At 40.2% G+C, this 27659-nt stretch overlaps 1 protein-coding gene across 11 annotated transcripts in view; it reads left to right on the top strand.

Annotated features, from left to right (window-relative positions):
* The window catches only part of PRUNE2 (prune homolog 2 with BCH domain), a 233586-nt gene that overhangs the window by 65326 nt on the left and 140601 nt on the right, over window positions 1-27659 (top strand). For all 11 annotated transcript variants that reach the window (XR_012127762.1, XM_073228676.1, XM_073228680.1 and 8 more), the window contains exons 5-6: window positions 1108-1260; window positions 3616-3710. Coding sequence is in view for 10 of the 11 variants with exons in the window: in XM_073228676.1 (XP_073084777.1) it covers window positions 1108-1260; window positions 3616-3710 (248 nt within the window). In the remaining variant the exon portion in view is untranslated. The remainder of the gene's footprint in view (window positions 1-1107; window positions 1261-3615; window positions 3711-27659) is intronic.

Here is a 27659-nt window from a genome sequence, read left to right as displayed (position 1 = left end):
TTCTCAATACAACCTTTTAAACTGGAAAAGCAGTATTACTTCTGTTTTTAAAATGAGCAAATGGAAACAGAGGCCAGATGCCTTGCTTGGGGCTTTTTAGAACACTTAATGGTGAGGGTAGATCTAATCTCTAGGCTCTGTAGATCTCAGGATGTCAAGATTGTGTACTCTAGTTTTCCCCCACTCACTATTTCATTTCTACTCTTACATTCTTATCTCTCTCTTTCCTTTCCCTCCCCCTATGATTATAATTAAGGCCACATTGAAAGCTAGAGAGTTGCCACCTTGATTAATCAATAGGTTGGGGATTTTTAGAGTTTATAATTCATCATCAACAAAATTTGCTTTTCCCCTTGATCCTTTTGTTAGTCTGAGCTCCCGATGCAAGGGAAGGGGATGACAGGTGGCAACTCCTCCCTCTCATGGTAAGAAAATCCAGGAGTTTGTGACAGGTTGGCCATTCATATTGGCAAATTACTTCGTAAGCAAAACCTGTGACTTATACCCAGTTTGTGAATCCTTATAATTAGGTATAGTTAATAACTTCAAAATTGCCTGGAAGATGGGGAAGGGATTCCAGGTTCACCACTATGTCACATTCTTTTGCCTCTGACAGCAGAACTACACAGTCATTTAGCTGTTAAAAAGAGGGAGGTCCTATGTGAAATCAGAAATGCAATGAGTGGAACAGTCTTCTCTGTGGTCTCATAAAGGAAAACATTAAACCATATTTAATATTTTTAAATAGCTTACCATTAACCTCCATCCTGAAATCACTTAAAGCCAATGTATATCATTTTTCATGTGTTTGTGTGGGGTGGAGAAAAGCTATCATTTTGTTCCTTCATCCATAAATTGTGTGCCATAGAATGTGCTATAGTGAATTAAGCTGTAGAGGTTAAAATCTGGAGAACAATGAGGCAGAGCAGACAGTATCTGAGGTATTTTCTAAAAACTGCCTCTTGAATGCTTCACTGTGGAGGCCCCTGGTCCAGGCAAGAAACTGGAAAAGAAGCCTGAATGGAGAGGCCAGAAAATGTTGATTTTCCTGGCGCCTGTGCTGGCTTGGTTGGAAAGTTTAAGGCTATTTCTATTCATGCTTTTTAGGTAGTATCCTTTTCAAGATGATGACCATGGAGTCCGAGAAGATGTCAGAGAAGCAGGAGGAAATTTTATCTCTCCTGGAAGAAAAATTTCCTAGCTTGCCTCCGAGAGAGGAAATTATCAACGTCCTGCGAGATACCCAATTCAATGCTCAGGGTGAGTGACTGTCCCCAACGCTCAGGGTGAGTGACTGTCCCCCAGCTCTGCCACAGCTCTCACATGGGGATAGCCAATGGTATGGGGTACTGCCAGGCCCCAGGATGTGTACTTGAGTGCACCTCCACTTTCTTTATTGTTCATGCATATTGAAGATTTTCAGGCACTTAACGTTGGTTTACCTGGTAGCAGGTGGCCTGTGCTGCAGCCTCTCCTCTGAGGCCTTCATGTCTGGTTGTGTGGTTAATTCATGCATCTAACGTGCACCCCGGTGCATCATTGCTTGAAATCCCTGTGCTGAGAGGTTTCTATTTTGAGAATGCTGCAGGAACAGTGTAATGCACATGGGATTTCATAAATCAATTAACTTTAGAAAAAAGTAAAAGGGAAGACAACTAAGCAGATAAAATTGTTCACTGAAGCCCAGAAAGACATCTTTGCTTTCCCGTCAACATGCACACACCTGGCAGGTGGCCAGGCCAGGACTTAAAAACCCAGACCATCCATCTTTAAAGTGCATGGATTTCTCCCTTAGTTCATAATCCCCGGGACAGAGCCCCAGACAAAGCAGTGTATCTGGCAGGTGATCCCAGGAGACACTAAGGGGAGATGAGTACTTTACCAAGCAAGTTAGCTCAGCAGCAAACCAGGCCTTCACCCCACTGGGGAACTCTGGGAAAGAGTGTAAAATTACACCTCTGGGTTATCCCACCCATGGGCATCGTGGTGGTTTGGAATTTGTTCATCTGAAAACCCCAAGAGCTGATTGTTAAATTTCCAGGAATTTTGTGAGTTGGTTAATGTTGGCTTGGCAGCTTGAAACCAGCTGTGGTGGAAGTATTGACACTACAGAAATTAACAGATGCTGCAAATCAGTTTTTGTTGCTGGTTGATAAACATCTGTCAGCATACCACTGGACTGCTGATTGCTGCTCAGTCCCAGGGGCTGCTAATTCCACCAGTGTAGGCTCTGGTGGCCAGAGAGAGCCCTCGGGAAAAGAGATGCAGGTGCTGGTGGTTGAGTGGCATGCTGCGTGCCTGCAGTGAAAGAGTGAGGAATGTGGATGGAGCACGGACGTGTCCGTTGCACCGTTACATATACACATGTGTGTCAATGCACGTATACCTCTACGTAGAGCTGCTACGTGGCATGCATTTTGTCATTCATTTTCAAAACTACATAAAAATTTTAATGTCACGATATATTCTATACATCATTTTATGTGGCACTATGATGGATTGTGGTTTTTCAATGTTCAAGTTAAGGAAGAATGTTAAGTAGGTGTCTGTTTCCCCAGACTACTGTGATTGACAGAGCATCCTAAATTGGGAGGGCAAGTAGTTGGTGCTGGTGTCTTAACACACATCTGGGAAGGATATACATACTTTGCCAGGCTTCATCATGGTTTGGCCTGATCAGATATAATAAACTAGGGTGAGAATTGAATGTCAAGCCAGACCCTTTCCTGTTTTTCAGTGATAGATTTTACTGAAGCACATTGGTCGACTGTCTAAAAGTACAGTTCTGGATCATTTAGCTATTTTGGATTAATCCTACTGTCCTTGAAGGAATCTAATAGCTCCTATTGTCAGGGCTCATTACAGAGCAACCAATTCAATTATGATAGTTTTGTGAATCACATTTATAAAGTGCATTTTGAATTAAATTATACTTTAAAGCATAAGGGCTTACCTAAATACATCCTGAAAGGAAATTTTTGCCTTGTTAGGTATTATTTGGCTAGTTTGCATGGCTATGCTGGCTTTTCTTCATATGCCCACCTCCCCCCATTCCATTCTCTGCCCTTGTCTGCTATGGGCCTCCAGAGGTTGACCTCTGACCTTTAATCTGAGCTCCCCTGAAGATGACTGGCTTCTGGTTGGGTTTGGTCAATGGGAAGAGTTAGTAACCCATGGGACATGGGGGTCAAGGGAAGGAGACAAGAGAGGCTGTAGTATTTCTTCCCTGCTACCTTCCTGATGTGTTGTTTCTGGCAGCTCCTCATCTATAGTTCCAGACCTCTTTCCTTCCCTTGTCCCTTGCTAGGCTCCAGATGCCTCACCATCTTTTATTAATTTCCTCAGTCCCACCTACCTCTTTGTAAGTGTCCTGACATTAAACAATCTTCTTTTGCTTCATGAGAGTGAAGTGTATTTCCTACTGAGTTCCTAACTGATGCAAATACTGTCATGAATGTGATTTTTGCCTTAATATGTGTGTTTGTTATGGATAAAAGAGATATGAGAGGAAAACATTGAAGTTAACAGGGTGAGTTCTTTAAGTAATCCCTTGAGAATACCAAAAAAAAAGCTTCCCCAAGTATAACATCTTGTTTTTCCCCCTGTCATCCACAGGTTTAAGTATTGAACAGACAATGCTGAAGGACCTAAAGGAACTGTCTGATGGAGAAGTAAAAGTGGCCATTAGTACTGTGAACATGACCCTTGAGGTAAGGGTGGGAATGCTGTTTCAGCATTTTACACAATTGCAGTCTGAGCAACCAGAATACAGCGTTAGTCTTCTGCTGTGAAGGTTTCTTTGTGATATGTTTGGCTAGGAAGACAGATGATTATTTTGGGTGGAAAAATACTGTGTTAAGTCGGTGAACAAGGCCAAACCTGGATTCCCAAGATAAGTGTCATTTCATTTATCTCAATAAACTCAAGACCTAAATCACAAACACTCACATAACGTGTGTGTGTATCCTGTTTAAGCAATGATTATATGTGTGGTTAGATTCACTTTCTTTTTTTCTGTGCACTGCCCTGCATTGTCCATAGAATGTTTCTGAGAGAACAAGTTGTCCTTTGGCCTTCATAAGCTATTTGGATGCATGTCATTTTGGTAATCAATCGTGACAACCCAATATTAATAAGATCCTCTTTCCGATCTGTTAAATGAACGGCTCAGAGGGAATGTTATTCTTGTCTTTGTGTGTTTCCTTGGTAAATTACCTTTTGTCCACTTTGGGGGGTTTTCAATGACTTGTATGTTAATCTTAATTAACCTAATATGAATAATATTTTATGGAGGCACATTTGTGCTATGCAGAAGTCTGCACATTTCCCTACTGTTATTCTGCCTTGATCATGCTATCCGCCATTGATTGATGCTCTGAGCTCTCAAGTTAAGTTTATGGAGATAAAAATTGCTGTATAGGGGATTTATCTTTTGGTTTTTAGAATTGTAGGTTAGTCTTCTTTTTTTTTTTTTCATGATGATGGTGGCTATATCCAATATGTGTATTTCTAGGGAATAGCAGGCGTGCATAAGGGTATCCACACCTCAGAAAAACCCGAGAGCAAACCAGGTGCTTTTTCTGTGATTTCTTTGTAAAATTTATTCCCAGTTGATTGACATGGTCATTCAATTCATAGACCCATAGGAATGCCAGGAGGCAGACTGTTGTCACTAAAGGTAATCTCACCTGGTGGTTATATAGTGCCTCCTAGTTTATAGAGCACCTGCTCATTGAATGTAGTTGGCAGATTGACTCAGCTGTTTCTGTGGACTTTCAAATTGATAAATGCTCCATATAATTAGATGTTGATGTGACTCAATACAAGAAACACATGCAATTTGGGATGTAGTAACTAGATAATCACCTACAATTAGAAATCTGCTTTGTGTCTTGAAATCCAAGGAAAACATGGATCTTGCAAGGGTCAGTAGCTCTGAGAATCATTTCTCCTAGTTCAAGCCTTAGGGTTTTCTTTCTCTTTCCCCCTCCCCATGTCTCCCTTCATTTAGTGGTGTCTTATTAGGTTTTAAATGCCTTGTTTGGAATTCCTTTCTAAATTAACATAGAGTATCTTGTAATTGCTTGGGAGCTGTCTGGAGTTAGCAAATTATTTTAAGGTTATTATTATTATAGACTTACCGTAGCTTTAATGTACCTTCATTTATTTTATAGGGGTATACAAATGGCTTGTAAGATACGTTAAACTAAATGTACATCAAGCTATATAAATGATAAAATGATCATCTTAATCTTTACAGCAATTTACAGAGAGGTCCAGTAATTAATCAGGCAGTTAAATACATCTCTGAAAGTGCTATAAGATCTTCTCGGAGGAGAGAGAAGGACATTTGAACTTATAAAGATGGTTATACAGATTAAACTCTTAATGAGCTGAATGAGAGCTTTTCACTTGTGCGTAATGGGGATCTTAAAGATGACAGAGAAATGGAGAGGGAACTCCTTAGAAAGATTCTATATCTTTTTTGAAAGAAAAAATGTATATTGTTCAATATGTCAGTTGGAAAAATCCCCAAGTTAAGGGCAGAATTTGGTTTTCTCCATAGATCATCCTATGATAGAGTGGCATGTTCCCAATCCTTACATGTATTTAATTATATTTCAGCATTCCTTTACCATTCTCAAGGACCTCGCTTTTTAAAATAATGACAGAATCCCCACAATCTTATTTTGTGTGTTTTGAAACAGCTGTCTGATTGCCCTTTAAATCTAGATAGATTCTCAAAGAAATTAAATGCATACTGTATCCTAACTTAAATATATACTCTATCTTCCATTAACTTTTAACTTGTTTCATATGTTTAATTATGGTTAGATAACATTTTAAGTTAACTGAGGGTAATGATGATATCTGACTTCTCTCACCCTTTAACTTCCTGGCACAGTGTGGGGCACACAGATGATTGGTTAATACAAATACTACATATTGGTGTCCGCAGTATGTCCCTTTGGTATCTGACTTTTATTTCCTTTGAATTTAAATAAACATCTCAGAATGCAAAGCCACCAGCTGTTCATCCAGGGCAACCTATTTTGTTCCTTCTCAATCAGTTTCTTCCAGATAACTATGGCTGAAGGCTGAGATCAGATACATGAAATATGGCCCACATATTTATAGACAGTACTGCTTATCCAGCTGTCCCAAAATGGATTGGGTGGTTTTGCAAAATAGTTGTTGTCACTGGAAGAAATCAGCTGGAGGTTCTGTGGCATGTCAGGGAAAGAGAATTCCTTACATTTTCAAAGATCCTTTGCAATGCTGCAATTCTACAGTTGTATGTGTTATGGCCTTTATTTGCCTGATGACCTAATTAATTTTCTTGGGTGGAAATATTGAGAAAATTAAAAGAATCTGTCTCCTTGACACATACACAGCATGTTCTTCAGAAGGCACTGGTTTGGGAGGCAGGAACCACTGCCTCTGGCAGAAAGGTTAACTCCAGTCCTTTGTACTATAAGGAGAAAGCAACTAAACCCTTTGCCTCTCATTTTTTTATAATACATCACAAATGATCATTGTCATCTAATCAAGATTAGAGATGCTATTGAAAGATCTACCATAGAAAGCAAACACTTATAGTAATTTATAATACAGATTTTTTTCAATGCTTTTCTCCATATAGGAGGTCAGAATGAATGTGACTTTGAGGAACAGTGGATTAAAAAATGGCCTTATCAGAAGTGTGGCCCAAGGGGTAGCCCTTCTTACAGAGAGGATTTGAAAGCTAGGCCCATGGAAAAGACACTGCAGTTCCATTTCACATTGCCACTGGGCCATTCTGAGTCTGAACACAGCACTCTTCCTGTGGGGCGCACACACTCCCTATTGGAATCCACTTCTCTGGCTGTCAGTGTACCCGCTTCTTTGTGCCCTTTTCATTGCTTGCCAATTTGAGTATTAGAAGAGAAACAGGTGGTTTTGTTTCTGTTCCAACCCCTCATTTTAGTAGTGGAACCAGTAGAAATACAAGTTGCCAAAAACAAAATCCATGTTAAAAACTAAGAAGTATGAAAATCAAAAATAATAAAACCTTAATCCAAAAAAAAAGAGAGAGAGAGAATTTAGGGATATCATAGCACACGCTTAACAGGAATGAATTTTGCTTTATTTTTTTGCCAGTAGAGTGAAGTGGTGGTTACACATCCTAGGCCTAGTTTACTCCCTAGCCAAGCAGTGTATGGAGATGTTAAGAGGCAGGGACAGGTCTTTCTACTCTAACAAGATACCACTGAAGCGACCGGAGTTGCTCCTGCAGCACTACACTAAAGGGTCCCTTGCTAACACCACGCAGGATTACAGCACCTTTTAGCAACTCCTGATGGCTGTAAGTCATTAGCATCTTCCCTCAGGAAGAATACTTACCAGGCACCGAGCTGATCACTTTTCATTTTGATCAATCACATGATGATTTATTCCTGTGTACCTACTGTATCAGTTTGCTGAGGCTGCCGTAGCACAGCACCCCAGACTGTGTGTCTTAAACAACAGAAATTCATTGTCTCACATTCTAGAGGCCAGAAGTTTACGATCTGGTATCAAGAGGGTAGGTTTCTTCTGAGGCTGTGAGGGGGAACCTGTCCCAGGCTCTCTCCGGGCTTCTGGTGCCATCCTGGCCATCTCCCATGTTCCTTGGCTTGTCCCGGTATCATGTCTGCCTTTATTTTCACATTATCTCTTCTCTGTGCCTGTCTCTGGGTTCAAATTGCCCCTTTTTATACAGACACCAGTCATACTGGATTAGGGCCCACCCTAATGACCTCGTCTTAGCAATTTAATCCTCAACAACCCTATTTCCAAGTAAGGTCACATTCTGAGGTGCTGGAAGTTAGGACTTCAACATGTAAATTTGGGGGATGGATGCAATTCAACCCATAACAAATACTATTCATAAGAGTTGTCATTTTCCAGACGGCTTAAAAGAATAAAACTTATCATTAAGACTGAATGAACCTGTTGCCTGCCAAGCACAGTTCATCTTGTTACTCCCATGTGTTTTTATTTCAAATCAGTTTCCTTTAAATGAGGAACAATGGGGATTTTCTACTCTCGAAATTCTGTCCTCTTAATTTGAAGCTGGAGTCAGAGGGAATTGTTCAGGCCTGTTTTCTCTCTGGGGCTCTGCTCTGCCCAAAGCCTGGGGCCTCCTCACGGCCAGATACTCTGCTATTTGGAACTTGGGAGAGGCTCATGGGCTGCATTCTGGTAAGTGACTCAGACTGCTTACTCACTCAGCCCTATAAAGATGACCAGCCAAGCTGCACCCTGGGACACTGTGGAGGGAAAAATACCATTATTTTCCCTTCTCATTCAAAACACAGGCCAGAATGAATTGCCAAGATAACTGTTCAACTCTTCCCTAACAAAGGGAACATTTATTCAGGCTGCAGTGAAGCATTGTCGAACAACTGTAACTGGTGATTGAAGCCTGAGCAAACCAGTCTGAAATCTGGTTTACCGATTTTAAGGGCCAAATGCGATTTCTCCTAGGTGGGAGGTTTCTGATGGATCTGGTCTGGGCACAGCGTCCATCACTTCTGCTCACCTTTCATTGGCTCGGTCACATGGTCACACCTACCTGCAGAGAAGCTGAGAAGTGCAATCTAGTTTTGTGCCCCAGAAGAAGAACCAGTTTGAAGAATAATTTGCCAGTCTCTGCCACAACCTCCATCTTAGAGGTGGGGAGACTGGAATCTAGAGAAATTAAATTATTAGTGTAATGTAGAGGCAGGACCAAAATCCAACCCAGTTCTGTTCCAGTACTGGGTTCACTGCTTGGGATATGGTGACCACAGGCAAATGAATGGCAGAGTTGGAGCCTACTCAGGCATTCACTGGTAAGTCATCAGGCATCAGTCACTGCTCCAAACTCCAAGTGTCAGACAGCCTAGACATCCTGAGCAATCTGTGGTTTTCCCTACTCTTGGTACCAAGGCTTCCTCCTTATCTTTACATCTTTCCTTCTTTTAAAAATCATTTTAATTTTTGGTCTGTAAATATCATCCAATTTCTAACTATGCATAGTGAAAGAAGTTATGGGTCCCTGATAGAGAGGAGATTTAGCAAATAAGTCAAGTCCATAAAAGTCATAGGAAAACAGATCATGGGGCATGGACTGGATAGGACACACCAAGTAGGTGGGATAGGTAGGAGTTCTGATGTTTTTTTTTTCTCAGCCTGCCTCTAGAATTCAAGGACAAGGGCATTCTGGTTTACCTTGCTGTGATAAAACTTTTTCAAATCTGCATTTGAAATGGAGAGTAGCCTAAATCAGTGAAAAATTTTAATGGTAGAGATTCTTCATTGAAATGAAACAGTATTACTTTTGAGCACTATAGTAACTCCAGATGACAAAACTGAGCAGCTGTGGTGTTAGGAATTCTCAATTCTTACCTGACTGAAGAGTCCAAAGGGGTTTAAAATAAATGACAAACATGGTTAGTAACTTTCACTGTGTGAATTTCATAATCAATGGGTGTGAGGCATCTGAAATGGGAATCATAATTTGAAAAATTCCTATTTAAACAATGGTTTGTCAGATCAATGGCAATAGCACTTTGTCTTTGAAAACAATGTACTAAAAACTGAAGCTTATAGTATTTAGAATCCTTACAATTTGTATGTAGGTAGCACCTTCTGCAGATGGCCAAAAATATTTCAAAAACATCAAATAAAGTCTGCAAAACTAGCCTATCTAGAAATGCCTTGTAATGGAATTGCTCTAATCTGCAACTGAACTCAAGTTGGAGCCAATTTGGTGACTTACTCTGTTTATCTATTAGCCAACTTTAAATGGACTTAAATGATCCACAAAACTTGGTCCAGTAGCCATACTTTTCTATATTTATTTCCCTAAATGGTACCTCAGTACAGCTTTCCTAGCTCTCATTTTGCAGCAGGAATGAGCTAAACAATGATCCCAAGTTTAGAGATCATAAAGTTCTGCATTCGGCATTGTGCTTTCTTCGGCATAGGGTAACGCCCTGGACTCTGTCCTTCTCCCGCAAAATGCTGACAAATGTATTCACATGGAGGAGATGGAAAAGGGGGGGGTACAGAAAAGACAGAGCCTGCTCCAGGCATAAATTCTCCTTGAAGCTCAGGAGTCCCCACTGACTTCCTTCCCTGGGCAACTGTGCAGTGGGAATGAGATAATGAGATAAGATGCAATGAGGACACAGCCTCATCAAGAGGCTTAGGGGAATTTAGGTGACACTGGCCTCAAAAACAGAGAAGCTGCATGCCATTCCAGTGAGCCCCAATGTGGCTGAGTGGTAGTGAATGAACAGGGTAGAGTCAGTGTTCCATTTGATGGCATTTTACCTGGTGCATCTCTAGTGGACAATGGCTTTATGTGATGCAAATGTGGATGTGTATTATTCATTCCCATTCCCCCCTTTCATTATATCCCCACCCCCAAGATGCCCATGCATCTGCTTTTTGCACCAAGGGCTCAGAACAAAACAGGGCTGCAGTACCCTGACCTCAGATTCCTGAGGTCATACCATGGGTCAAGAACCTGGAGGCTTAAAACAACATATTATTACCTCTCATAGTTCTATGGGTTATTGGGTTCAGCTGGTGGTTCTTGCTCAGAGTTTCTCATGCACATGCAGACAGTGGTCAACTGTGAGCTCAGCTGGGACTGTTACCTGGCTTGTGTTTCTCACAGCATGTCACTTAGGTTCTAAGAGTGAAATATGTGATTTTTAAAATAGCTCTGTTTAATATGCAAACAATATCTTTGCAAGTTTACTGAAAATTTTACAGTAGTTCCCCCCACCCCCCAAACTGCACAGGTCAGCTCTAGCACTACATTGGGAGTAGACTCCAGTTCTTGATGTGGAGAACAGCACATGCATATAGGAAGGGAAGGAACTGAATGTGGCCCTTTTGGAGACTTTATCAAAGAAAGGAATTACTTCTGATGTCTGGGTTGTGTCATTAAGTTCCAGTCTTTCTTCTATAAATCAAGGAAAAGTAGAACCTTAATTTTTGATTCATAACTTCCTCATCTAGTTTCATGCACATTGGTCAGTGGTATCATATTTCTGACAGTTAATCGTGGCTCAGAGTGAGAGTAGGTAGGGCCACTGCAGCTAAAGGTAAGGTCATGTGTATAGTACTGAAGAGCCTCGAATCATTGGTCTTTAGGGTCTTTCCTGTTTGGACACAAAACATCGCAGGCGCCCTGCTTTCACTCATCAGTCACCATGTGGGTTGGGGTCTCAAGCTCTTGCCTAGAGGCCTTGTCCTCCCCACTGTCTGCCCTCATCTGTTCAGCTTGAGACACAGATCTTGCTCTCTTCAGTAATGCATACTGAATTGGTACCACTTTCCTCCTGAGCTTCAACCATCCTGTGCTGTGCTAGCGAGTTCTGATAACCCTTTTGGACCACATTTATGGATGACTTTAGATCCCTTGCAGCACTCCCCATCTCTCCTTATGTTTGCTCAGCTCTTCCCTCTTCCCTGTGCTCACCTGCTCCTTTCCAGAAACCCTGCTGCATTCTCCACTCCAACTTCTCCTGCCTGGGTATTAACCGCACTTCCTTCCAGGACTTCATGATGCGTATTTATCATTAAAAGGCCAATGAAAAGTTTTTCCATACGTCATCAAAATGCCTAAGGCTCTCCATGGAAATGCAGTATTTCTAGTACCCCTGTCCCCGTATTTGATGACCTCCCCTTTAAGCCCACAGTCACCTTTGGGGGCATGGGCATATTATCAGAAGGCATTTTGAATAAATTCATGTATTGCTGCATGATGCAGAAATAAAAATTGTGCATTTCTAGACCTTCAAAAGTCATAAGCAGGCAATTCTGTTTTAGTGAAATCCTTAGTAGGAGGTAAATTGATCCTTTCTTTGCAAAGGAAATCACTAATCATTGCCCACCCTGAGGAATGAGTTCCGTGATACCGGTAGAATCAGGCACCTCTCTTGTTATTGCCCTTTAATAAATGTTGGTATTTGAAAAGCTAAGAAGTAGGCTTTGGTTCTAGTCATTTTAATCATCCCATAAGATGACAAAGAAACTAGAAAACAGCCTGTTAATTCATTCTCAACTTCAGCACTCCTGAGGGAATTAAGAAATAGCATTTCACAAAATCTGTGACAATTTGAACCTTCTTCATAGCACAATATCTAATTCTCTTCTGCATCTTTCTTTATGAAAAGGGAAACCCTCAGGACATAGAGATATGCTAGGATGGCTGCTCTTTCACTCTGTAAATACATTTTTTAAGTGTACTATAATGTCATTTTGATGGTTTAATTTCTGGAAGGATTTGGCTAATTACATTTTTGGAATGTACTCAGACTGGTTTTAGCTGCCTGGTGTTACTTTTAATAGCAGCTGTTGCCTACCTTTCCTCTTGTCTATTTTCTCGCTCGCTCTCTCTTGCCTTCAGAGTTATTTTGCTGATTTGGAGACCTGACCTCAGTTTAAATTAGTTTGTGTGTAACACACCTGTGAATTACATGCAATATTTTAATGATTAATTACTACATTGTATCAGTTTGTCATACAGAAGTGGGCTGTGAAACAAAGAAAATTGTTGCCTCTTTTGGTGAGAGAAGACACCTCTACAGAAGAGAAGCAACAGTGTTGTGTTAGAGGACCCCTTTTCCATCCACATAGGTAAATGCTCAGTCGGTTCCTGAAGTAACAAGGCCTCTTTTTTCAGTGCACACTGAAATGAAATAATAAATTTATACTAATTTGCCACTGGCAATTCAGAGAAATAAGCAGACACAAACAAAGGAATAATTTAGGATAGTTACTTTCCAGAGCAGGCATCTTTTTTGTTGTTCCCCCCTCAACAGTGGTTGCTAGGATTGGCTGTGCAGTCGGTTGCAGAAGAGTGAGTTATGATAGGTCGGTGGTGTCCCCTAGTGGTGGGAAAAGGAAAACAGATAAGGCGCTAGAACTATGATTTGGTAATTACCGTCTTCTTTCCTTCAAAAGAATAATGTGTTCATTGTATTCAAAGCATGGCACTGAAAAGGTAGGTCATGGCATTTAGTATTTCCAGCTATGTTTTGCCTTCTAACAGTTCAGACTAGCATTTTTTTCATGATACCGTTATGAAATACATTGGCAGTTTCTTCTCCAATGCCATGTGAAGCACACCAGTTCTGGCCTTTAAAAGTGCTTTTTTTTAAAAAATCCTAAACCAAAAGCGAAATAGTCACTTTGTACCTACCTGCCCTTGTAGCCCAAACAATGAGGCTCCCAAGTCATTATCATCACCAGCTAAGCCTAGAGCACTTTGGACTGGCTGATGTGTCCTTGGTGCCCCAAAGTGGAAGAGAAGGGCTTGAGTGCATGCGCTCATTTCATCCATCCACTGACACAGCTATTTGTCAGCAATCATTTATCGAGCAGTTAACTAGGAGTCTGAAATATGGACTAGATCCTGCAATGCAATGGTTTCTGTCCTCCCTACGCTTACGAATGATGGCTAATTCTAATTGCCTTAATGGGCCAACACAGTAGATACCACAGTTTGTGACTCAATAGCTCTTCAGTGGGACCCAGGAATTTGTATATCTAGTAAGTTCCTTGGGATGCGGGTGCTGCTGGTCCAGAGAGCACTCTGAGTACCACTGGCTTAGAGCCACTCAATTCAAGTCCCAACTTTTGGATACATGGACACAGATGCAGAGGAAGGGAACTGGCATTCATTGAATATCTACTATATTACCAGCACTATGATAGGTGTTTTATATTAGTTATATTTTAAAATTGTGACAGCTTCCTGATGACATGCATAATTATTATATCTACTTGATAGGTGGGTTAAACTGAGACTCACAGAGGGAGTCTGTATTTAAATAAACTACCTCAAACCACAGACTAGGCATTCTGCCCCAGGAATATCTGATTCTAAAGTCCTTATTCTTTCCCCATTATTTTATGTTGGGTCACACGAAAAAAGCTAATTGTTACCATCAGGTACAAAAAATAAGTTCTGGTATGAGAGATAAGAAAGCCCCTGTATCCCCCAAACTTAGGGGCTTTAAGGAACAACAGTTTAGTATTTCTCATGACTCCACTGGCCTTGTAGAGCTCACTGGAGCAGCTACAGTCAGCTGGCGTCTCTGCCAGAGCTGGTTGATCCAGGGTGGCTTAACTCACCTGGTTGGGGCTCAGCTGGGGAGGTTGGGATGAATAGCTCATGGCCGAGCATCTCTCTGAATGTGGTCTTTCACCCCAGGCTTCTTCCCCCAAGAGCAAAAGCCGTCCTAAATGATGGAAGCAAGAACTGTGGGGGGTCACAGGTTCTGTATGACTACGTTCTTTTGGTCCAAGCAAGTCATGGGGCCAGCCCAGACAAAGAGTGAGTAAAGAGACTCCACCTACATATGGGAGGAGCTGGAAATAATTTGTGGCCATTTAAAGTCCACTAGAACCACCAAACAGGACTGTCTCTTTGTTACCTCATTACTCAAGTATTTGTAACTTTTTCCTGGTTTTAGTTGTCTTGGATTTTATTCAGATAAAGATCATGCTATCAAATGTTTTTATGTCACATTACCAGTGAGCATTGGGAGAGTACAGTGATGGAATGAAATTCTTTCTTTTTGACTGATGCATCTGAAAAACCTGTCTCCTAGGGTTGTCATTGTAGCAGATACAGAAATATTTATGACAGGCCAGCTCTGGGCCATGTGCAAGAGAGAGCCAGTGTGCATTTCTTAATAGATCCTGTCCAAGAGGACTGATGAAGTAGAAACAAAGCTGATCTCAGCTGAGAGAAGCTAGAGGCAGAGCCAGCTTCCTAAGGGCCGGTGAAGCGTGTATTCCAACTATTTAGCAGCACAGGGAATATAAAAGATGGGGGCTCCGGCAGGTCCACATGGAGCCTGTGAAGATAACCCATCTGTGAAGAGCAGATAGCTCTAATATTTAGTACTCCAAAAAGTACCAGTCAAGTAACAGCTGTCCTCCTCTCCCTACCTTACCTTACTTCCTTGTGCTTTAGTCCAGGGACTACAGTTGGCACAATGACTGAGGAGTGGAGGGACAGGTGAGGAAAAAATGGAGAGGAGATCACACTCCCTCCCACCAGCAATGGGCCTCCATGGAGGAGAGCAGAAGCTTAGCTCTGTTAAAGATTGCTATTTTGTCTACTAAATTGAGACAACATCTTGTGAATTGAAATGCCTGAAAAACTTCACCTGTAAGTCTAGAAAAATCATGGGGTTTACATGATTTATTTTTTTATGTAGGATCAGGGAAAGAATCAGCACTACAGCCTGACCCTACATCTGCACTTCATGAGTCCTGTTTGTTCCACGCATCTGTATATACCTATAGCAAAACAGGAGTTGCTGTTTCCTGGAAAATAAGGAAGGTGGTCCTGTCCCTTCCCTCATTCCATACATTCCTTCCTGCCAGGCATTGGTTCTTTTGTGAATTCTTTCTTCTTCAAAACCTTCTTGATTTTAATTATATGGGAATCCATTGGAAGGTAAACGGAGAAAGCAGTAAGAGCGGAAGCAAAATTTATGTATTTGCTTATGTTCCTGTCTCCTAAGGATATCCTTGGGCCTTCAACATTTTGGCTATTTGAACTGAAAAGAAGTGATTTGGAACTGAACCGTACTTGACAGGAAAGTGTGTCAGTATCAGCATTAATATTAAAAGCTAATACATCAAGGACCAGTTGTGTGGCATATTTTAAGCATGTTATATAGAGGCAGAGGAAGCTTTCTTTTTTGGAAGGACAGGAACACACTAATAGAACTTTCCAGTTATTAGTCCTATTTTTTATTTTTTGCAGACAAAGTTAAAATCAATGAAGCTTTCTCTTTTGTACTTAATGAAGATTTAGGTACAAGTTTGAACTTTTGATATTTAGTTTGATTTTAGTTTTTGATACTTGCAAACTTTCTTCCATTTTATATTCATGTATGTGTCAGGCATCAAGATGGTACATGGATTTGTTTTTGTTGCTAAGAGAAGCAAGTAAACATGTTAACATTTAATCTTCCAGTAATGGGATCAGAAACAAAAATCTCAGCGACTTACAATGCTGTTCAGAGATATTTTTCCGCTGCCTGTTGTGAGAAGTTAGGGTATGTAAAATAAATGATGTATGGAGCTGTAGGAATACGACTTTTCCAGACTACCTTATGTCTAAGGAACATTAAACATAGGGTTCTCGTTTAGCAAATAAATAACCATTCATTTCAATGGCTGCATAGTCTGGACTTTCGTGCATATTTTTGCAAAGATAAGAAGGGGCCATTAGGGATTTAATATAAAATAAATCGCCAAGGGGTCTTCTTGTAGTCCTAGTCTTTCTGCCACATGGTGTGTTACTAATGTGCATAAATGGGCTTAAATGAATTTGTTATCTGTATTGCATTTGCAGTATGTATATATTTATATATTATTTTTTAATTGTGTTTAAAAATAAAACATTAAATACATCATTTTGGAGAGTTGAAAACGTAGAATACGTAAATCAATCAGCTTCAATTAGTATTAAAAATGCAGTATATTAGATTTGCCTGTGGGTGTATTTACCCCACGGAGTTTAATATATTTTAGTTTTGTCATCTATGAGGTAGCCATATGGTTAATTTGTCACCTTTTAAGAATAGACTGTTACAATCCAAGCTCGATTAATGAGATAACACTTATGAGCCACTGAAAGAGTCCATGTCTTGGTTATTTTATTGATGCCCTAGGTCAGATTCTGAACATTGTCTCTGTGGAGTATTGATGGCTTCCAAAGGAGCTTTGCTACTTTACTCTCTTCCTGAGTCACTTTTACCATGTTTACAGTTACAGAGAGACAGTGACAGGAAATGTTCTGTATCATATTAAACAATTTGATAATTTATTATCGCATCCACAAGGTAATTGCCATAGAGTTTACTTTTTGACTTTCTTTTTTAAAGATCAGTGGAAATTGTATTTTTACAATGATAAATAGAATTTAATAAATTATAATCTAGTAAGAGTTAAAAGATAGATATGGCCTTTTATTAGATTATGGAACAATTCCAAGTGGTTTTGATAACATTTTGAAATGCAGTTATTCATCTCATAAAAATGGTTTTGATCTTTGCCCCATAGAAATAGCTCTTATTAAAGAAATCATTTCTTAAAGAAATTAGTTCCTTAGTAACACCAATTAATTCTTTATTATTTTTAGTTAATAACCTGCTAAGTGATGTTATATCGTATCCCTGCTAAATTTTCTATATCTCTTTCATATTCCTAACATAAACTGTGGCATAAATATATTCTAATATTCTTTTCTGCTCATCAATTTTATTTGAGGCCACCATATTCAAAAAGAGCAAATACTTTCTAAATTAGATGTATCAAATATTTCCTTGTTAAGCAGTACTTAAATGGATTTAATGTAATACTATCATAAGTAGAAATATCATTCAATTAAAATATTTATTAGATAACTATTAGACCGTGGTTAATAGCTTTCACTCATATTTGTTTCTGAACACACATGAAATCACTGTTTTATAATTTAACACAAGGAGAAAGGCAGTTCGTGAGCATGTGTGTATAAACTTTGCATTTGACTGATAAGGAAAATATCGCCTATTTTGACTTCTCTAAATTTGACCAATTTATCATTTGAGGGTTGTTATTCTTGCTTTGTAACTGCTTTACTGAAGATGTTTATGGTACATGGGCTTTATCAGCAGGAGGTGTTTTTTGAAAAATGTTAAGTGTAAAATGTATCTTATAATCTATTCATATGTTATTCAATGTTTGTTTCCACTCTCTGGCAGTGTACGCACACAATCCAGCACATATGAGTAGTCTTAAATAGATGAAAATCACCTTTGATTCTTTATCAATCCAGGTAAACAATCAGAGGAGCCGGGCCTCACTGCAGAGGTGAATTCTATGTCCAGAAGACTAGGGTGCAGAATCTTCCTTTTCAGAAGTGCTAATGGATACAAAAATTATTTAACCTCGTAGAGGTTAGCAATACATTTTCAAAAGATGCATTAGCATGTCAGGGTGATAATAAAAGATGTAAAAGAAGAATTGGAAATTAGTTTGGATATTTTAAACTTGAAAAAATAATTGCCCATAAGTGCCAGTAAAATATCATTTCATTTGCATTTTCTTTTGATATTTCCAAGTAAATTATCAATCATATCTCTGATAGAAAGATAGAGGGGGCTGGTATTCTAATCCCTGAATCTCGCATCTCTTGGGACTGCTGCTGCACAGTCCAGATGAGTATTTGCCATGTAGGGGAAACATGAAAAAAATAGGCACTTGGACAGTAGTTTCTACCTCCTTTGTGGTCATTGAACTCTTTCTAACTCAGATGTTTTTGTGCCTGTCACATTTGCATATCAGTAACTTCTAAACTATACTATGCAAGTCAGCATCAATTTTAACACAATTGCTACTAAACAGAACAGAATTTATGGTACCTATAAAGATATCCACAATGATCACACAATTCTCTTGTTTGCCCTCCTAGTCGGAACAGAACTTTTACTGCCCTGACCACCCTGGCTTAAGGCGCTCACGGGTCAACGTTCTTTCTCTAATGCACATGCTCTTTCTCCAGGGCCATCACGGCGTGACGCTGCTCCTCCTGTGCTTCACTTAAACAAATGATCACTACCCCCAGCCTCGCCTTGAATCCCATACCTTCCCTGTTCAGCATTCCATTCAGGCAAAAATAAGTTTCATACATGGATCAAAGTTTGGCAGCATGCTTATGGCGTGCTCCTGGCACATTCACTGAAAATCATTGATCTGAAAGTTTGATATCTTTGTCCTATATATGAAGCCTTCTTACCTTCATGACCTGGATTGGATCTCATGTGACTCTCTGAAGAGTTCTTTTGCCAAAGTTAGCAGCAGGCAGGACAGTGGATGAGATCCCCTTTCCTTGGAGCCTCTCCTGATCTGGGCTGACCATTTCCAGTATGAAAATGAGTCAGTGGAAGTTGAATCCAAGGAAAGAGAGATTTTACACCAACTCAGATTATTTATTACAAAAACCTCTTCCTCCTAGATCTATGGCTCGGTTGTGTGTTTAAGGACCCTCTAATGACAGCAGAGGGAATGGGGAGCCTGGAGCTTTCTGTGGCTCTTTCAGGTGTCCTGGTGTAGGCACATGAGATTATTCTGATGCTTACTATCTAGCTTTTTCCTCCTGGTAAGCACTTCATATTTTAGATTGTGCCATCGTTCACCCATGTTCACAGGAGCACTATTCACAGTGACCAAGAGGTGGAAGCCACCCATGTCTGTCAACAGATGAACAAATAAGCAAAATTGATTTACACATACAATGGAATATTTTTCAGCCTTAAAAAGGTGGGAAATTCTGAATGGGTGAACTTCGAGGACCTTATGCTAGGTGAAATGAGGCAAGTCATGAAAAGAGAACTACTGTCTGATTCCACTTTTATAAGATCTAGAGTGGCCAAATTCATACAGATAGAAAGAAGAATGGTGGTTCCCAGGGTCTAGGGAGATGGGGAAATGTAGAGTTCTTGCTTAATGCATACAGTTTCACTTCGCAAGATGAAAAAGTTATAGATATTGGTTGCACAACAGTGTGAATATGCTTAACACTTCTGAACGGTAGCACTTAAAAATGGTTAAGATGCTAAATTTTATGTGCTTTTTTTTTTTTTTACCACACTTGAAATTTTTTTTCAATGAGTTGTTATATTGAAGCTAAAGAAATTGAGCTCCATGTTGCTTTAGATGGGACAGAAGGGGAGAGAAATCTCATTCTGTGGATGCCACTCACTCTACCTGTTTATCTATGGGTGAAATCTATAAACAAAGAAGGAAGAAAACTCAAAGCACCAAAGTAAGATGCGCAAAAAGGGTGGCTAAGGTGTCTGGTGTTAGGAAGGAGAAGGGTGTTGGTTAGGCAGCCCCCCCCGTTACTCCCCTTCATACCCTGCCTATATATGTTCGAATATCTCAGAACTCTTATTTAAAACACAGATCACACACCACCTTCTTTTTCTCTCTCCTGTTCCAAATATGGTTCCAGAACTACCGTCGGGTCTGAGAGATCATCCACCCCAGGGAAACCTCAGGGAATTCTATGCACTCAGGATTTACTGCTGCTTCATAGCTGGCCATGTGGGCCCCTCCTGATCCTATGTACTTGGGGAAGTTCAAGGTCTTCTATGAAACACACATCTGTGAATAAAACCTTGACATTTGCATAAAGAACCACACTCTGCCTATAAAAATGACAACGTGGTATTACTAAACAAGGATACAAATTGGTAAATATAACATCTACATACCCAGACTTTGGGAAGACAATTTTTAAAATAATTATCTAACTTCATTCCTCTCAAATAATACTGAATGAGCACATAACTACATTTTTTGTTGTAAAGCATGCAAACATTACCCCCCAAAAATTTAGCAGAAAATCCCCTTGGTTATGCCTCAATCCCAAACCAGGAGTAATTGCCAGTTTAGTATTTTTTTTTCAGTTATTTCTCTGTGCATTTTCATATATATGTTCTAGTAGAAGTGTATACATTTTTCTTTATGTAGAATAATGAAAAGAGGAAATAAAAGAATATATTTTTTCTGGTCAGGTAACTCCAAGTGCTATTTTCAAAATAAAAATAACACACATGAAAGTTAGAAAAATTTAAGGGTACCCCCAAATGTCAGAAAGAAAAGTAAGCCTTTCTCTCTGTGCCAATCCCTCTCCCAAGAATAATACTGTTAAATGCTTGCATGTGTGTTTGTGTGTGTGTGTGATTTCATTTTGGAAGCAATCTTAATAATCGGAGAGATGCGTAAATAGTAGCTTTAAGCAGCATTCTTTCTATCCAACCATCTCATAATAAAACAGATTGCATAAGTAGCATGAAGTATGTATCAGGCCCTTTTGACATAAGTCAGGAAGAAAGGAGAGGCATGTGAAACAGAATCTTGATGATTCAATTTTTTCCCAGAATCCTCTCAGATTCCTGTCTTCTTATGAGGCATGTTTCTTTACATGTCCTTCATGAGGGACCCTGCTCTGTGCTTCCAATTCTTGCTGCTGTGGACTGTGACACTGTCCGTTTTGAGCTGTGCCCCTCACTGCGCCTCATTTCTGACCTCTCCACATCTTTTACCAAGCATCCATGAAGTCCTGTCAACTCCGTTGCCTGGTGACTCATGCAGCCCTCACCTGCTCCATCCCTAAAGCCTCCACTAGTTCAGGTTCTTGCTCTTCACCCTCTGGACTGTGTCGCACAGCTCCCTTCTGGCCCTTCTCCTCTTTAGATGAACTCCTCTGCAGTCCATCCACTGCACTTTCTAAATTACAGGCTATGTCATACTGCTCCTCTGCTTAAAACCCCTCCGTGCCTCTCCATCACCCACTGAATAAAGTCCTACTGCTAGTGTCCTTCAGCTGAGTCTTCTACCCTCCTTCAGAAGAACACTGTGCTGCATTCCTATCTTGTGGATGACTTGCAGACAAGGTTGGAAGTGCTGTGTTCTCTCCTTGCCTGTGCTTTAGAGAGGCACACCCTCACCTCTGTTGCTGTTCCTCCTCCTGTCTGCTGCCAACTCCTGAACCCTTGAGACTCACCATTTGCTTCCCCTGCCAATCCTCCTGTGCTTGAGAACTGGGGGCTCTGCCTCTTTGCTCTTCTAGTTCCATTTATATTCTTCAATCAGAATGTTTATTGCTTTATAATGAAACTTCTGGTTTGCTTAACTGCCTCCCTCTTCTAGACTGTGACTCTTTGACTATGGAAACTTTGTCTTCTTGCTCTTACTGTGAATTCCCCGCACTTATATAGTGTCTATGCTGGGTAGGCTCCCTGTGAATGCAGGCTGAGCAAATGAATCAGCCTGTGAATCCTATGTTAGCTGCAATTCTGTGTCTTCTAATTTTCATTATTTGCCTCACCCAGATCCTTTTTTTTCCTGTTTCTTTCCTACCACTTTCACCATCCTTTTTCTGCTCCTGTGTGTGGGGAGAATTATGACAGTGAGGTTTCTTTTGACAGCCCTTGCTTTTCAATGGTGCTTTTTCTTATTTTTGGTCATTGAGCCAACAGTTCCATGACACCTTCTGCAGTCTCTCTTCTTGGCTATTTAAAAAATTCCTTTGGAACTGGCAGGATTTGTAGTATGGGTGGTTGTCAGAAGAGTATTACAGTTTCCTTATCAGTTTATGTGGCATAATATTATTAATGACCACATTGCTTCTGTAAAGGAAAGGATTTTGTTTACCCAAGTTATACAAAAACTTAAAATTTAAATATTAAAGTCTAGATTGAACAAAATGAGACATCTGTGAAGTCAGGGTTTGAAGCAGTCAATGAGTTCCCTATGATTTGTAAGATTTGACAATGGTTTAAAGTAGCCTCCTAGTCTCATTATCTGTGAGTCTTGTTCTCTAAGAAATCCTCTCAATTAGAAAAGCTAGAGTCCAGGCAGAAGAGAGTAATTCAATACTAAATGATTTCTGGCCATTTGATTACAAAGTTATATGTGATTTTTATGTACACGTGAGATAGTGAATTAATGGGATATACTCTCCATCAACTACAGAAAATGGAATATGTGTTTCACAAAAACTACCACATTTGGATGCTGTTAATGAAAGTCTGTTTATTTAACATGAACACAAGGTTTGTATTTCCCTCTCCTTCCTTCATCTGCCCCTTTCTGTCCTTCCTTACTCTGTCTTTCTTCCTGAGACTTGTTTACAAGAAGCTATAAGGTAGCGATAACATGGTCACATCACTTGCAGAGAGCTTGACACTGGCTCTTAACACGGACCATCAGCAACTCAAAAGCAGGTTGGATTAAACTAAGACAGGTTAAGTTGCAAATTCTGTGGGTTGATGCTTCTCTTCAGGCTGTTTCAAGATCCAGGGGTGTCTGCTAAGGTGTAATTTAGAGAATGACACTGGAGGGACCAGGAATATGGCAGAATCTCTTTCAAAGGCAGAGGTTTGCGTCTAGTGCTTGGCTCTTCTCAGTGTCCATTTGCATTTTACCAGGTTGGTAGTTGTAAGATTATGCTTCTTTGACAGTGAGCAGATGTCTTTGAAGTCCAGGGCCATCTATGGTGGCATTGTTCAGAAGAAGGTAGCCTTGATTTTCCAACACGTGTGTGCCTAAGATGCCTGTGGCTGAGTCCTAGATGGAATAGCAGTTCATGCGAATCCATTCTGGAGGTTGGCCAGAGCTGTCTCTCAGCATCTGACAGCTGGAGCCCAGCCACCTGGGCCAGTGTTGTTCAACCAAGCCCCCATTCCAGGTAAGGCCTGTTGTCTCAGCCTTGCCATATGTTAGAGCAGCAGGAGTCCATCACCTTCTCCTGCCTTTCTGCATGTCAGGCAGGAGAGCATGGAGGTTTTTTTCCTTCTAGCAGGTCTAGGTCAAGAGACTGATAACTTGAGGGATACTAATAATACTTGGTAACAGGTGTTAAATGTTGAATATGTTCTGGACACTGGTAGTTACTGTTAGTAACCTTATTGTATAAAGCAGATGGCTGAGGCTTACAGAGGGTGTGCAACTCAAGATCACTCAGCTACAAAGTGGTGGGGAACCTAAGATTTATGCCCAGGCATTCCATGTCCAGAGATTGAGCACTTCACACCGCATCACCTCTGGGCGCCTTCTGAATGATAAGGCGTGTGGCCTGAGTCTGAATCCCCCCGTCTCTGCCTTTCACTTTATGAGCACATTTATTTGTTTTCTCAGAACCATAGTATCCCATCTGTGGAAAAGAAATTGAAAAACCTATTGCATTCAATTTGTTTTGAGGATTTAGTAATGTAAAATGCTTAGTAGTTCTTGCTACATATTAAGTGCTCAATAAATTGCTATTATTAAAATAATAGAAATTTTAATAAATTTATTAAATTAATACAAAATTTCTAGTCTTATGAAAACAATACAAAAACAAAAACAACTTCCTTGGCCCTAGATAAGCAATGCACTGTTGAGCAGCCAGAAGATGGTCTGTGGTTGCTTAAACCCTTACCAGGTAGGTTAATAATATCATTACAGGTCCATCCCTTTTTAAAAATCAGACCAGAAGGAATATCAGATGTGCTGAAATTCTATGTTTTGTTGTATGGAACAAAGAGCCATGAATTAGGAATTAAAAGACTAGAATTCTGGACCTAGATTTGTGATAAACTAGTTCGGTGAATTTAAGCTAATCATGTAAAACCCCCTCTGAGCCTTGTTTTTTCTTTTTTGTTTCAAGAACAGTAAGGGGCTGGGTGTGGGAATGGGGCTAGTAAATTTTGTGCTCTATAGAGCTTTTGAGTAAAAAATTCTATGATGTCAAACTAAGCTAATTCAGACTGTTATTGGGGTAGTTGAGCAAATGATGCCCAGAGTTTCTACTACCAGTTTTTCTCTTGTCTGAAAGGAACCTGGTCAGAGGTCAGGGACTCACCATCCTGAGCCGCTTCCAAGATACTCCACAATGATGTGTGTAGTCATTAGTGGCTCTAGCAAGATGGCCCCCGGATAGCTTTACCTTAGCCTGTGTGATTTCATTCTTTAGTCATTAATGATCCTGTCAGGCAAACATTTGTCAACATCGCACCCCTCCTTACAGAGACTATTTATAACTTTTGCTTGTATCTCTCCTCTTGAATTAATAACTATCATGTTTATTGCTTACTATGTACAGTATTATTTGTATTACTTACTTTGTTCTTTGTATACTTATCAGCTAGTGTTTCAGAGGGTATCCTTTTACTCTACTAATTTGTAACCCCTTTCAACACAAGAAGCAATGGTCTGAAAGCTCCCTCTACACTTCCCCTTATTTGTATGTTACAGATGCAATGTACTGCACCCCACATGGTATCACGGACTTGGACTTGAGAACTTCCTTATACTAGGTTCTAACTCTGGACAAATTGCTTAACTGTAAACATCAGTTTTGTCATCCACAAAGTGAAGAAGTAAGACCCAACTTTCAGGGACACCATGGAGAGTAGGGCAAATGTCATTGAAATGTAGTAGCGAGCTGGCAGTAGGTACTCGCCATCATTAGGTAGTTAACGTAATGATGCCCAGATCTAAAAAGGGGAAAAGAAACCTTTACATGAAAAGACCAAAGTGAAGACAAAGTTGAGAAAACGTTACCAGTTATTGGCAAATAATAATATCATCAATGTAGGAAGAACCTTCATAAAATAATTAAAAAACTGCTAACTCCCTAATTTTAATAAATGGATGAGGACCTAAACAAATAGCTAACAAATTTATGAAAAAATACTTTGCCTTACAAGTAATGAATAAAGTGTGCATTTAAACCCTAATATATGTTCTTTTTCTGATAGGATTATTCATATTTTTGTATAATGACGATGAGGGTGTTTGATCCCAAGCATCAGGCCTGCTTCTCCTGCCCAAACCATGCCATCTGGGCACATGAAGATGAATTGCCCAGCCTGTCATTCCTATCGTCCTGCCCTCCGGGACTTCAGTCCTGATCTGCGCCCCGCACGCACACTGCTTCCTCTCTTGCTCCGTGCAGGGAATGCAAACACTGATGTTGGCTACCTTCTCAGCCCTCTTTGGGATGTGGGCGCAGGTCACACCTATCTGAGGTGTTCCACTGTGCTTCCCCCCTTCTCTCCACCAGCCCTTCTTCAGAGTCCTGTGCATACCTTTCTCAAGGTCCCCCAGGATCCCCATTCTGATTCTTTCCCCTCCTCAGAGGCGTCGGAGCCTAGCCTGGAGGAACCGTGGTCTGGCTCCTTTTCTAGTCTTCTGTATCTGTCATTTGCTCCTTGATTCTCACTGTTCCTCAGTTGCATCACCTTGGCCATGCCCAATGGGTGCCCCAGGACTATTTCTATGAGACAGTAACCAGAAATTTAAATAAAATACTGGGTATGAAAAGCATGCTGTTTACTATATTAAAATGCTATTACGTACTATATCTCCTACTTCTTGTGTCTAAAGGCTGAGGATAAAGACGTATGTGGCAGGCCTTGCCTCCATTTGGCTCTGGCTAAAATGGCTGCAGACTAATATATATTCAGAGGCTACCAAGGAGAGCTGCTCTGGCTGGGCAAACCAGCCAACCTGGGGTAACCAATTTTAGAACCCACAAAATGAAAGGAAGAAACAATGGCTGTCAAGGACAGTTTGACTCCAGAGGTCTTTGATAAATATCTGTTAGTTGAAGGAGAGAATGAGGAAAAGGGTCGAAATGAAGAGAAAAAAGATGGAACAAAGCACCTGTACTGCCAGCACCATGATTCCGCTTTCCCATGTGATCCTGTTGAAGCCTCAAGGGGATGCTGGGCTACAGATCCATTTTTTCATCCCCATTTTGCAGATAAAGAAATAGAAGCTTGCAAAGGTTGAGTGATTTATCACACTGAGGTTAAGTGTCTGAGAAAGGACCCAAACAAAGCTATCTGGAAAGCCAAAATATAAACTAAAAAGAAAATATGTCCAACATTATGATTCTGTGCTGCTTGCAGTTTCTTTGTGGAGGTAAAAGGGCAACAACATTTTTGCTTTCTCTCTTGAGTTGTTCATTTATAAAGGCAAAACAAAAACAAAAAACACCACAAAAACAGAAAAACAAAACCCAGGCATTCTGTGTAGGAAATGATCTCTAGGTCTAAGACAGACAAATTCATGATTCTCCAAATATTTGTTCTAATGGATTTTGGCAATCTCCTTAAGACCCCTGCCCTATATTACACTTGGCAATAATAAAAATAGAAAAGTATAAGGACCATTTTAAGAACTAACTCCAAGTAATAATAAAATGTACTGTTCTTAATTTCAAAAAGTTTGGTCCTTAACTCTCTTTCATTGTTCTTGGAAGCCTCACTGGATTTCTAACTGTGGTGTTTCTTGAATGCTTGCTGGATATGATGACACTCCAAATAAACTGAACAGAATTAATTCAAGATAAGCATTTCTCCCTGTGTGTGTATGTCTTCCCACATTCGCCATCTGGGAAGCTCAGCACTGTTCTCACAGCAGCCCTAATTTATGGCAAACACATATCCACATTCAGTGAATATGGGAAAACACAGCCTTTCTCCCCTTTATTTTTATAAGCTTGACTGTGGACTTTTTTCTTTGCTTTTTCTGCATGGATTCTAATTTAATTAAATGGAAATTTCCTGGCAATAGGGGTGGGAAGTAGGTGGCCACTGTTGGGTGCAAGAAGAATGTCTACAATATCGAATTATATCTAGAGAGATGGAGAGAAGCAGGAAGTTTTATCATGACCTGCTTTGTAGATTTGAGCATCCAGAATCCACCATGACAGATGAAATGTTCTGATGTTGTAGGAAGATTCCCCATTGCCAATGAGGGGTCATTGCAGCTAGATGTCCTGCAGTGTTCTATAGCTGAATTATCACAAATTAATCTTTCAATTAATTCATTATTTCAATAAGCCAGGCCTTGTACAGGGCATGAGAATTGCACAGCGTCCTTCAAGTTGCTTCCAGGAGACCGATAACGATTTTAGCAAATCACCATAGAACAAAGCCAGGTGCTTACCTGCACTATGACCACAGCCATCCTGGAGAGTTCTGAGATAGCTTATGAAAGAAAGGAAGCTTCAAGCCATTGGGACAAGGACTACTTGTCCCTTCCTCCCTCCATTCTGCATTTTACTG

This window comes from Manis javanica, chromosome 2 (genome assembly GCF_040802235.1).
Source record: "Manis javanica isolate MJ-LG chromosome 2, MJ_LKY, whole genome shotgun sequence".
Lineage (NCBI taxonomy): Eukaryota > Metazoa > Chordata > Mammalia > Pholidota > Manidae > Manis > Manis javanica.
This window is presented reverse-complemented; position numbering and strand designations above follow the sequence as displayed.